Consider the following 12,075-nt stretch of genomic DNA (forward strand, 5'->3'; position numbering starts at 1 on the left):
GAAAGGTGGCTTCTGTATTGACTGGTTTAACCGCAGCGGTTGCGGTTGCGGTTGCGGGAGTTTGCGGATGCGGGTGGTTGCGGTTTCTAACGGTTTTAAGAGATTTGTACGACTGGTTCTGCGGTTAGAAATTTGTGCGTTTGCGGGATACTTATGACTGGTTAACTACCAAATGCAGCAGCTGTTAAATAATAAATTAATAATATTTACATTTTATACAATTATAAAAATATCAAAATAATAATATTATAATAAATATAAAATTTATATTTAGAAAGTTATAGTTTAATTTTTTTAAAAATATAGAAAATATTTTTATTTTAAAGTTTTATAATATTAATTAAAATTTAATTGATATATTTTAGCATTTTTATAATTTCACTTTAATTTTTTTATTGAATTTTTTTATTTTTGTATTTATATTGTTTTGGAAAAAAAAAAAAATTTTATTCTCCCGCAAACGCCCGCAACCGCAAACGCTAGCTGGAACCAGCTTTTGAATTTATGAGGTTCAGAGCGATTTGGAGCGATTTGGAACGGTTTAGAGCGGTTTGAGCGATTGTTGCAAAACGCCAGCAACCGCTACTAACCGCAAAAGCTACGTTTGCGGTTGGTAGCGGGAAAACCAGTCATACCCTTAGCCAATGGATTTATTTATACAAACCGTCAACGCTCACTTAGCTTTCATATCTTTTATTTTTGTTACTTTCCTAAGTTTTTTTTTTCATTTTGAACTTTGGTAGTAGCGTCTTGCATTTTCTGCAAACTCTCTTCCTCCGAAAATGAGTAACTTTATTTATAAATAAATAATAATGGCAGCGTTGACGAATCCTTGCATATTAAGAATAATAGTATGAGCCCAATGTCATTCTTGCCAGTACAATATAATACTCTGCAATGAACTTCAAATATTACATTTTCCAGACCTATTACGGCCCAGCAAAACTATAACTTACTGTATCCAATTATAAACGCAACCCTTAACCAAAGACTATTAACATAGACAACAAAACAAACAATACAATCCCAACACCAAACATCCACAACAATAAGACAATAAACTTTGCAGTTCAAAACACCCCATAAACCATCCTTTTTACCAAATCTCGGCAAAACAACTTCACAAGAACTTCACAGGTTTCTCTTACAGAGTTAGAGACAATGCAACAACAACGTACACAACCCCCACGCTTGCGTGGGGACTTACCCTTAGTTATAACAACAGTATAAATGAAGCATACATGAAACTAACATAACTTTATGAACAAGCCCAATGACACGAGTACGAATGTTTTAGCTATATGCAATATGAACATATTGTTTATATATACATATATAGGTATTTCGGGATCAGCTCATGATGCAAAAGTTTTAGTACTAGCAATGAAGGGGCCTCATCAATTTCCAACTGCAGAGTATTATTTAGGAGATTCTGGTCATCCTCTTCAACCTGGATTTTTTACTTTGTATAGAGGGGAAAGATATCAGCCTAGATAATACAATAAAGCTAGTCCGCCCAGTAGTTTTAAAGAAATGTTTAACAAAATGACATTCTTCGCTACGATATGTTATTGAAAGGATTTTTGATCTGTGAAAAAGAAGAAAAATGGAGGGTTTTAAGGAAAATGACTTTTTGGTGTGTGGAGTTTTGGTGTGTGGAAAGGAAAGTTGTTGCAGTTACACTGACTTTAAATAATTTTATCAAACTATCAAATTTATGAGATGTTGATATTGATTCAAACTATTCAACTGGTAATGTACCAACAAGACTCTGATTCAAATGAAAACGAAGAACATAATAATAACACTCATGTGCACTATATTGAAGGCATTCGAGATCAAATTTCTGCATCTTTATGGGATTCAAGATAATTTTTATTTTATATTTCAATTTTTTGTTTTAAAATAATTTCTAATAAGTTTGTGTATGCTTTGACGATAGTATTTTATTTTTTTTTATTTTCCAATAATAGCTATTTTACTATTCATAATATTTTAAATTTTATTATTTTTAAAAACAAAAACCAGAAACTAAAAACAAAAATATAAAAACACTAATGAAGTTTTTCAAAAAACCAAAATCTACTGCGAAATCAATAACCAAAAACTAAAAACCAAAAACTAAAAACCAAAAAACAAAATCTAAAATCTAACAAAACAATCATCACCTAAAGCACCTTAAAAGTGAAACTGGAATTCAAAACCCTCATCAGAAAGATATGATGCCCGGGAGACCATATCCATAGGAGCAATTTCAACACCAGACAAAGAGTCCGAAGCACTTTTTCCTCATACTGGACCATAACCACTACCAAGCCCAACCTCACCAGATAAACCGTGTGAAGTGTGGGTTGACTGCTTTTGCCAAGGAAGTTGAACAAATTCCTGAAAAATGCACACGTATCGTCGCTTAGTTATACGAACACAAAAAAATACGAATGATGATTATCTGTCAGAAAAACAGCACCTCATAAACTCGCTGTTGAGACAGGGACGGCTGTCCCGGTTTGGGGCGGAGGGACTGTGGTATAAAACTGACAGAATTCTGCGATAGGGAGGATCCAGCCCCATCTCTCCTTAACAACAATTGCTGGGCAATGTCCGCGTCAATAGCTTGTACTGCCTGCAGGGACATGGATATATTTAACATTATAGGTGAGGCTCAATTATACAAAAGGGCAACAAGGGTGGTCTCGTCAAGTAAAGTGCTTGTAATCCACTCTAAATCTATTCTGGTTATTTCTAATATTATTAACTAACTTAAAAGCTTGAACATAAATTTTGATATAAAAAAATTTTGAACACAAACCTTCTCTGTAGCCGCCTGCTCAATGGCAGCACAACCCAGATCAAGGTTGTCATTAGTCACAAGTTGCACAATTTGTTCAAGAGCTTCACTTTTAATATTCAGATCCTGGAGAAAATGCCGCAGATAACGTGATATTGACGTGCGCAGGGGTTCCTGCATATACCAGAGAATGCATTAAAAAAAAGCAAGAAAGGATGAATACAATAGCTAGAATGTAAACAAAAAATATTAAGAAGCCAAGCCTTTGAGCAGGAAAAAAACCTTGCACGTCACATGAGCAAAACTCCCAGCTAAACTCGCTACCATCAAGTGAGCTGCACTATATATACGTGCCTCATCTGGTTCCAAGGCATAATCCTGGAGTCAAAGACGAAACATGTATGTACGATAGACATACAAGATCAAAACTTGTAGATCTCTCTACTTAAAGAAAAAAAGAGATGCAACAAAATATACAAAGAAAAAGAGGGTAGACAAGTTCAGATTGGCCAACCTTCAGCACAAGCTCTTTTGTTGTTTGGCAAGCAATGCAAACGCTTCTCCGAACAATACCAGACACAATCTCTTTGATCGCTCTATCCATGGCAAGTGATACCACTCTGACAATGGATAAAAGTTTAGAATGTCGAAGAAAATACCTTAAATGCGCTAGAAACATAAAGATTTGCACCAGTTGGTTACAAACCTCTGAAATGGAAAGTGCGTAGCGAATCCGCTTAATTTCTGATTGATAACCACATGATTTTCAATGTTGGGAAGCGCTGCTGACAGCTGCTGACCATCATCATAACAGTAAAACGGTATGAACCAGACATATATATAATAACTTTGATCGATAAATATAACCTGTGATAATAACTTTGAGGGAGTGTCTGTAGTTGTAGAGTTTATGCGGCAAAGTGGTGAGGTAGTTGAAGTTCAAGTCTCTTACCCTTGGGTCCCTCCTACCTGCTCTCATTGTAATGAGCTGGGACACGTCTCTCGCAACTGCCTTCAGCTGCCCCCATCTTCGAAGTCTTCAGACTTACCTGCAAAAAAAGCTCCAAACTCAGCTGCTGCATCCTCTAAAGAAAAAAACAAAGGACCAGCTCAGGCGCCTTCAGAATCTAATGTTTACGCAGCTGCTAATGCTTCTTCTTCTTCTGATGCCCCTCCCCCAGTCACTGCAGATGACCAACGCTCTCCCCTCCCCAAAACCCCTCCTCCCTCAAACCCTCCTACTATCCTCATCTCAAATAACCTTACTGCCCCTTCATTAACACCTCTAAACCCTCCTTCCCCCAAACTATTTTCCCCTTCTAAACCTCCTATTGCTCCTTTGCCTCTTCCTCTCTCTCTAAAGCCTATTCCCTTGCCCTTAAGTCCACCAGATACATTCTATGCCCCTTCTCTTAAAAGACCCCGCCCTGATCCTAACTCCCTTCTTTTCCCTTCTTTTTCAGCCCAACTTTCGTTTTTCTCCTCCTCTGCCCCTCCTCCCTCTCAAGCTCTTGTTTTGGCCTCTACTGATCTACCTTTAGCTAACCCCTTTTCTGTTTTGGCTCCTATTGGTCCTCTTCACCATGAAGAGACCATAGACTGATCCCCTATGTATAGTAAGATATTTTTTTGGAATGTCCGTGGACTAAATCTCCCGGATAAGCATAAGCCTTTTTGTGATTGGTTAAGTGCCCATCAACCCCTTTTTGGAACTATTCTCGAAACACATATAAAGGATCATAACTTGAATCACTTGATGAATAAGATTTGTAGAGGATGGAAGTTTACCTCTAACCATGCGAGTGATGATGATGGTAGGATTGTTGTCATCTGGAAGGATACTGTCTCTGTCCGAGTTCTTCAGCAATCTCGCCAAGCTCTTACTTGTGAAGTCCAAATCCCTGGATGCTCCCTATTTGTTTACACTGCAATCTATGCTTCTAACGAAAAGGATGAGCGCTCTGATCTTTGGGTTGAGCTAATAAATATGAGTCGTGCCCTCTCTTTGGATACTACTCCATGGGTGCTTGGTGGTGATTTTAATCAAATCATTCATCCTTCAGAGCACTCTTTATCACATGTAAACTCCTTCACTCATGACATGATTGAGCTGAAGGATTGCTTAACCCAGCTAGGAGTCTACGACCTGCGCTATCAGGGTTCTCCCTTCACGTGGACTAACCGTCAGCCAGATGATCCGATTGCAAAAAAGCTGGATCGCTTATTGATCAACAACCCTATCCTAAATATATTCCCTCACTGCTCAGCCTCCTTTCTCCCCTCCCTCACCTCTGATCACAGCCCTTGTACCCTGGACCTTGCTACCAATATCCCCTCTGCTGGAAACCGACCTTTCAAATTTTACAATTACCTCACAAAACACCCTGACTTTCTCCCGGTGGTTTTTGATGCGTGGACACGGGCCGGAAGCACTGTTGGGAATCTCACTGACCTTTACTGGAAACAAAAACAGATAAAGAGTGACTTAAAACACTTAAACAGAGAGAATTTTTCACAAATTCAGATGAGAGTGAGTGATGCTAACCGTGTGCTTTTAGATGTGCAGGTACAGGTTCTTCAAACCCCAAATGCTCAGCTCTTTGAGATGGAGAAACATGCACTTCATACCTGGAACTTCCTAAGGGAGATAGAAGAGAGCTACTTCAAACAGCGGTCTAGGATCAATTGGTTGAAAGAGGGTGACCAGAATACTATCTACTTCTACAGAATGGTGCAAACTAGGTTGAACTTCAATTTCATTCGCTCCTTCCTTATTCCATCAGGTGACACTATCACTGATCCCCTCCAGATGAGTCTCCATGCAGTCACTCACTTTCAGAAGATCTTGGGGCCTCTGCCTGCTCCACCAGTTGCAATAGTCTCTACCCCTTTTTGGTTTCACTCGCTGACTGATTTCCTTTGCTCGGAAAGCCACTGTGCCCAAATGACCACAATCCCTACAGCAGAGGAAATTACATCAGCTCTTTTTAAGTTGAATCCAAATAAAGCGCCTGGACCAGACGGTCTTACCTCAGGGTTTTATAAAGGCGCTTGGAGTGTTCTGGGATTGGAGGTTCTTCAATCTATAAGTCACTTCTTTTGCTCTTCGTTCTTGCCAGCTTCTACTAATGCTACCATCTTGTCATTAGTTCCGAAGTTCCCTGGAGCTTCACTCATCACAGAATACCGTCCAGTCGCGTGCTTGAACACTCTTTATAAGGTGATCTCGAGACTGCTTGTGAAGAGACTAAAGCCGATCCTCACTTCCCTTATTGTCCCTAATCAAACAGCATTTGTAAAAGGCCGACTGTTAGTAGAAAACACTTCTTTGGCGGGTGAGTTAGTACAAGGCTACCACAAGAACACAGGGCCTAAACGAATTACTATAAAAGTGGATATAGCAAAGGCTTTTGATACCTTGTCCTGGAGCTTCCTCTTCTCGTGCCTCCAAAGCCTCAATGTCCCTCAACAGTTCCTGTCTTGGCTTAGAGCTTGTATCTGTACCACTAACTTCACTGTTGGCTATAATGGCTTTGTCAATGGCTACTTTAAAGGTACCCGTGGGCTGAGACAAGGTGATCCCTTATCTCCCTATCTCTTTGTCATTGCCATGAACTCTCTCTCCCTGATGTTGAACCAAGCTGCGCAAGAAATGAGGCTTAACTATCACCTGAATTGTCAAGGGTCCAAACTCACCCACTTGTGCTTTGCTGATGACTTATTGATCTTTATAGATGGCTCTATGGATTCGGTTCAAGCTGTTTTGCAGGTGCTTCGTGAGTTTGAATTGAGGTCGGGACTTGCTGTAAGTGTGCAAAAATCTTCGTTCTTTGCGTCTGGTCTTTCACAAAGGGAGACTGATCTGATCCAGTTTACAACGGGCATGCCAATGGGCTCTCTCCCAGTGCGCTACCTAGGGGTCCCCTTGTGCACAAAGAAACTTTCTCTCTTGAACTGTGAGGTCCTGCTCCAACAAATAAAATCAAGGCTTTCTTCATGGAGTGCAAAAGCCTTGTCTTTTGCTGGTAGGTTGCTGCTCATCAAAACTGTAATCACGGGCATCACAACGTTTTGGTGTTCTACTTTTATCCTTCCCCAAGCATGTGTGAAGCGCATAAACTCTCTTTGTGGAGTATTCTTATGGCAGGGTGATATTGATAAACACCATAATGCTAGAGTTTCTTGGGAAGTTGTAACCAAGCCTAAGCGTGAAGGAGGATTGGGAATAAAAAACCTTGCTACTTGGAATAAGGCCTGCTGTCTCAAACTGATCTGGCTTCTCTTCTTCCAATCGGGTTCAGTGTGGGTTGCCTGGTTTATTGAAGAGGTGTTACATGGGTCTTTAAACAACCTTTGGACCACAGGCCCTAACCGGCGACACTCGTGGCAGGTAAACAAGCTTCTAAAGCTCAGTTCTTCCATATACAGCTGGATTAAACTTCGTGTGCAGAATGGCCTATCTTGTCGGTTCTGGAGTGACAACTGGTCTCCTTTCGGACCACTAAGGTCCTACCTTAGTATCGGAGGAAACTCAACTTTAGGTATCCAAGACCAAGCAACCCTTGCCTCTCTGTTTAGTGACAACAACTGGCTTCTTCCCCCTGCAAGGTCAGAAAATCTCGTTAACATTCATGCTTTTTTAACTACTATCCATCTCAATGATAATGAAGATTATTATGAGTGGGAGGTCGATGGAAATATTAGCGACCGTTACAGCACTGGTATTATCTATGAGAAGCTTTGTGTTGATGGGAACTCTGTCTCTGTACCTTGGTTCAACACGGTTTGGAACAAGGGTGGAATCCCGAGGCATAGCTTCCTCTCCTGGCTGTTTGTTCTGAACCGATGCCCTACTAAAGACAGAACCATCCGATGGGGCCATCAGACATCTCCCACATGTCTCCTCTGTAACCAATCTGATGAAAGCCGTGATCATCTGTTCTTCATGTGCCCTTATTCCTGGAGTTTATGGGGATCTTTAGCTCCACGATGTGCGATTCAGCCGGAGAGGTCTTGGGATCGGGTCTTGACTCAGATTCAATCAACAGGAGGGACCTCAACTAAAGGTATGCTGCTCCGGCTCTGCTGGCAAGCATGTATTTACTGGACTTGGATGGAACGCAACGGTCGCCTCCATCGCCAAATCTTCCGTTCTACGGATTCAATTGTGAGGCTTCTTGACAGGCAAATAAAGGATAGGATTCTCTCGTTCAGAAGCACAAACCCTTCCTCCTCTTCACGAATGATGCAGCAGTGGCTTGCTTAAGACTCTTCTCTGTCCGTCTCCGTCTCCGTCGCGATCCCGTCACGTTCCTCTCCTGATCATCGATTCATCTTTTCACTCTCTCATGGGCCAACTTGGTCTTACTGATCCTTATTATGTGTTTCAATTGTAACTGGGCTTGATGGGCTCTTAAACAAAAACCATAGCTTATGGCTGTAATGTTTTATTTCTTTTCTGCATTTAATTTGAAAGCTAAGTTCAAAAAAAACATCAATAGGAGGGGGAGACATTGTTTTAGGCTCCTGGATCATCGTTGGTTGAGATATATGCGTTACTCCAAGATCTTTGTTACTCTCTCTTCCGATCCTTTAGAAGGGAAGTTGGCGCTACTTCCTTCAAATCAACACCAAGGTCGAGATACTTGAGTATGATAAGGTTAGGGTTTCGAACTATCCCCAAAATCATTGGTCGGGGAAGATATAAAGAGTGCAGTAATAATATATGGGCCTTTTGTGGGTTTAGACAATATTTAAAATGATGGGTCTGACCTGAATTTTATTAAAAACGTTGATTTGCTATTTGCTTTTTATTCTACCCAATTTATAGATAAAGACAAGATAAAAAAGAGAGCTACGTACCACCCCCGAGCACGGACAGTGCTGGATGACTTACAGCATTCCACCGTACCAGCTACCACCGCCGAGCTGCACTAATGTGACTTACTCAAGAAGAGACTAAAGGCTAAAACTTATACTTTAACAGCCATAACAACTGCTAACTAAAAAGCTATGATGCTTTTACAATCTCAAATCACAAAGTCCTCACCATTTTCATAAAGTTTCACGTAAACAGAGTTGGATCTAAGAATTTGAAGATTATAAATATTTTTTCTAAAATTTTTATAAATTTTTCATAATATAGAGAGACATTATGCAAAAAGTCTAAGAATTATTTTAGAGACTAAGGCCAATGTTTTATTGGGTTTTGCCTAAATACCTCTGATATTTTTTCTAGTAGAAAACATATAAAATAAAATTTTATCTTGTATATAGTATAATATTTTTATAATTACATTTTGTGTTTGTCTTATCAAACTTTTATATTTTAGATTTCATTAAATTTAAATTTTAGAAATAAATTTTATTTTACATTATATTGGATTTATGTCTATGTTTATCATAATATTTATATATATAAATTTATAAATTTAGTTTCTGTTTATTTTAGTTGTCTATATATATATATTATTTTTTAAAAATGTCAAAAATAAAAACATATTTTAAAAAAATAAGATAATTCTCATATGTACTGTATTGTTGTCTTGAAATAACATTTTCTATTATAAGAGTTAAAAAGGTAAGATATATAAAAAAATAATTAAATGTTAATCAAGAAAAAATATTTGTGTAAAGATATTTTCTAAAAGTATTTCTAATATGTGAATTTTTTAAAATCTAAACCAATAATAAGCATATATATTTTGATTAAAAAACTTTGTCATATATAAATAATTTAATATTTGATTTAAAAATTTTGAGAACATAAATAATAACTTAATATGTTAGTTTTTGAATTAATAAGTTATAAACTAATAATTATTCATAGGGAAATTATGTTCTTATGTGCGGACAAAACACCTAATCTATACTATTATTTGCGAAGTAAATTTTCGTATACGAGCTATCACGTTAAAAGTTAGAGAGCTTAAAGTCAATGATACCCTTAATATAATTTTATATATAATTTATTGTATAAGTAAAAACAAATTTTATATTAATTATATTAGATTTATATGTTCTATTAGCTCATCGATTGTAAATTAATATAATAAAATTATTAAAAATAAAAACATATTTAAAAAAAAAATAAGACAGTTCTCATAGATATTGTGTTGTTATATGAAAATTATATTTTCTATAGTCCCCTTGTGTAATCTTCGACAAGAGATGGGTTGTTCAAACACTAAATGAAAACTACACTTTCCTCACTAAAATGCTTAAATAAACTTCACATTCTCGACAAAGTTGAGATACGTGTATGATCTTTTACCCTGAAACGCTTCCAGTCCTTGGATACCAACTTTTCTGATCCTTTTGCTCTCGACATTGAAGTAGATGATATAGGAAGGCACATATTGGAAGCTGGGGGACAAGACGATTTCACTGGTACCAACCATTCCAATAATGCGCATGGTCTCTGTAACCACATCCTTCCACGAAGATGGTAATACATATACATGTTTGGACCACTCATGTTTTGCAGCATCTCGTAGAACCCACAGCTCAAGACTTTTATTTGCTTGACTAACATGACGAGAACTCCTCGACATAATCAAACCTAGTTTGCCATCGTAGTTTACCAAGGTTGTCGAATGATGCATTGTTCTACTGAAAGTTTCCATGAACTTGACAAAGCTGAACTTCTCAGACCTCAAATCAAAACAAGCTACCATGGAATTCAAGGAAGAACTGTTGACTGAAGCTGCGTAGTATAGAACACCACTGATGCATAACCACTTACGAGAAGTATAATGTGGTATGCAACATTCGACCAACCTCCATGACGAATTATTGGTTCCTAATGTTAGAACTTGGTGCTCCTTAGAGATCCAACGATCAGTTACACGCGAGCTGTTCATTGACAATATATAGCTTAAATTCTTTCGCAATAGAGTCATATCCAAGATAGCTGTCCATTCCAACCCTCAACCTCGAGTTAAATCTTGGCAAGGTCAAGGCCTGTCCCGTGCTGGGGTTACATATCACCTTCTCAAACTCACAATTCCGGATCAGGTTAACTCCATAACACAAGAAGCCAGTGGTGCAACTAAATTCTCTTCCGGGGAAACGTGCAAGATGATTGGCGGCTACAACATACGAGTTCTCTTCAGGATTTTCAGGCTGAGGCGACGAGAAGAATACAATCTCTCTGTCATCTTTGAAGACGAATAGAAGCTGAGGGTGAGCAAAAGATTTGGTCAAAAACAACTCTGTGAAATCTTGACTGCGAAGCATAGACGCCCAGAACTTGGATACGCAACAGCATCTCGCTATCGCCTTTGACGGCAACCTCGAGAATATCTCGAAAACGAGGTCATCAGGAATTGGCAATGAACTCTCAAGGCGCGGAGAAAATGTTAGAACCGAGACGTTCATGGCAGGGACGGATTCCGAAGAGTTGGTGTTTTTTGTCTTAGGACCAAAGAGTTTGTTTTGTTTTGGAAATAAAATCTCTGTATTTATTCTAAAGAAGGAAAGCCAAGAATTACACATTATGCATGATACAAATGAGGCCATTGCCCATGACCCCCTTTATATACATGGCTTCTTTTGAATAGAAAGTGAAGATCAAATTTGATCTTATGACTGAAAAATATTCCTTACTCCCAACACTTTTTTTTTTAAGTTTATCTCTTATTTGTTTTGTAAGGTAATATATCTCTTATATATTAAAGGAGAAGCATTGTAATAAATGAATTCACACTAAACTGGACACATGTAACGTATAGAAGCATTGTAATAAATGCGTTCACACTAAAATAGACACATGCCACATGTAGAGAGTTTCTCAGCAAAACTCTACATAAATATATTCACACTATGTACTTTACGTATTTTTTAAATATAAAACTCACATGCATGGTTTTTCTTTACGTTATTTTTACTGTTTACGAATAGAGCTGAACAAATTATTCATAAATTTTGATTCGATTCGTTATCCGTTCTGATTCGAACCGAAAAATCTGGATATCCGTTACTCTACGAAGCAAATCAAATACTAAAATGCAATATCCGTAAAAAGAAAAGCAAATCACAAATATCAATATTTATAGGAACGGATATCCAATTCGATCTGTTTTATGCATATATATATATATATATAAAGAATTATATATAAGTTATATATTATAGTTTATATAAATTTTACAATATTTTTGTTTTAAATAATTTTATTTTAAGAATTTTATTTTTCATGTACTATTTTGTTTAAAAAAATGTGATTTAATATTTAATTAACAGTATCTTTATATATTTATCAACCATCTTTATATACTCTTACATAC

At 37.6% G+C, this 12,075-nt stretch overlaps 3 protein-coding genes across 5 annotated transcripts; all 3 read right to left on the reverse strand.

Moving 5' to 3' along the window:
- Nucleotides 1-715: 715 nt before the first annotated feature.
- Nucleotides 716-9,994, reverse strand: LOC103865412 (CCR4-NOT transcription complex subunit 1). Of its 3 annotated transcripts, XM_018658512.2 has the most exons (8): nucleotides 8,280-9,984; nucleotides 3,656-3,692; nucleotides 3,495-3,580; nucleotides 3,303-3,408; nucleotides 3,071-3,166; nucleotides 2,810-2,962; nucleotides 2,468-2,623; nucleotides 716-2,385 (listed from the first exon to the last, which is right to left on the reverse strand). In XM_018658512.2, the coding sequence occupies exons 1-8, from the start codon at nucleotides 8,321-8,323 to the stop codon at nucleotides 2,290-2,292; spliced, it is 774 nt and encodes a 257-aa protein (XP_018514028.2). In that variant the 5' UTR covers nucleotides 8,324-9,984; the 3' UTR covers nucleotides 716-2,289. The 3 variants fall into 3 exon arrangements, with proteins under 3 accessions (XP_018514028.2, XP_033146364.1, XP_033146363.1); XM_033290473.1 differs by having other exon boundaries at nucleotides 2,810-2,914; nucleotides 3,495-3,692; nucleotides 8,280-9,994; XM_033290472.1 differs by having other exon boundaries at nucleotides 3,495-3,692; nucleotides 8,280-9,986.
- Nucleotides 9,995-10,008: 14 nt separating this feature from the next.
- LOC108871643 (F-box protein At5g65850-like) lies at nucleotides 10,009-10,464 on the reverse strand. Its single transcript, XM_018658360.1, has one exon. The coding sequence runs from the start codon at nucleotides 10,462-10,464 to the stop codon at nucleotides 10,009-10,011; it is 456 nt and encodes a 151-aa protein (XP_018513876.1).
- Nucleotides 10,465-10,627: 163 nt separating this feature from the next.
- On the reverse strand, nucleotides 10,628-11,167 carry LOC103865193 (F-box protein DOR-like). Its single transcript, XM_009142981.3, has one exon. It carries the CDS (start codon nucleotides 11,165-11,167, stop codon nucleotides 10,628-10,630), a length of 540 nt encoding a protein of 179 aa, XP_009141229.2.
- Nucleotides 11,168-12,075: the final 908 nt, after the last annotated feature.

This window comes from Brassica rapa, chromosome A04 (assembly GCF_000309985.2).
Source record: "Brassica rapa cultivar Chiifu-401-42 chromosome A04, CAAS_Brap_v3.01, whole genome shotgun sequence".
Classification (NCBI taxonomy): domain Eukaryota; kingdom Viridiplantae; phylum Streptophyta; class Magnoliopsida; order Brassicales; family Brassicaceae; genus Brassica; species Brassica rapa.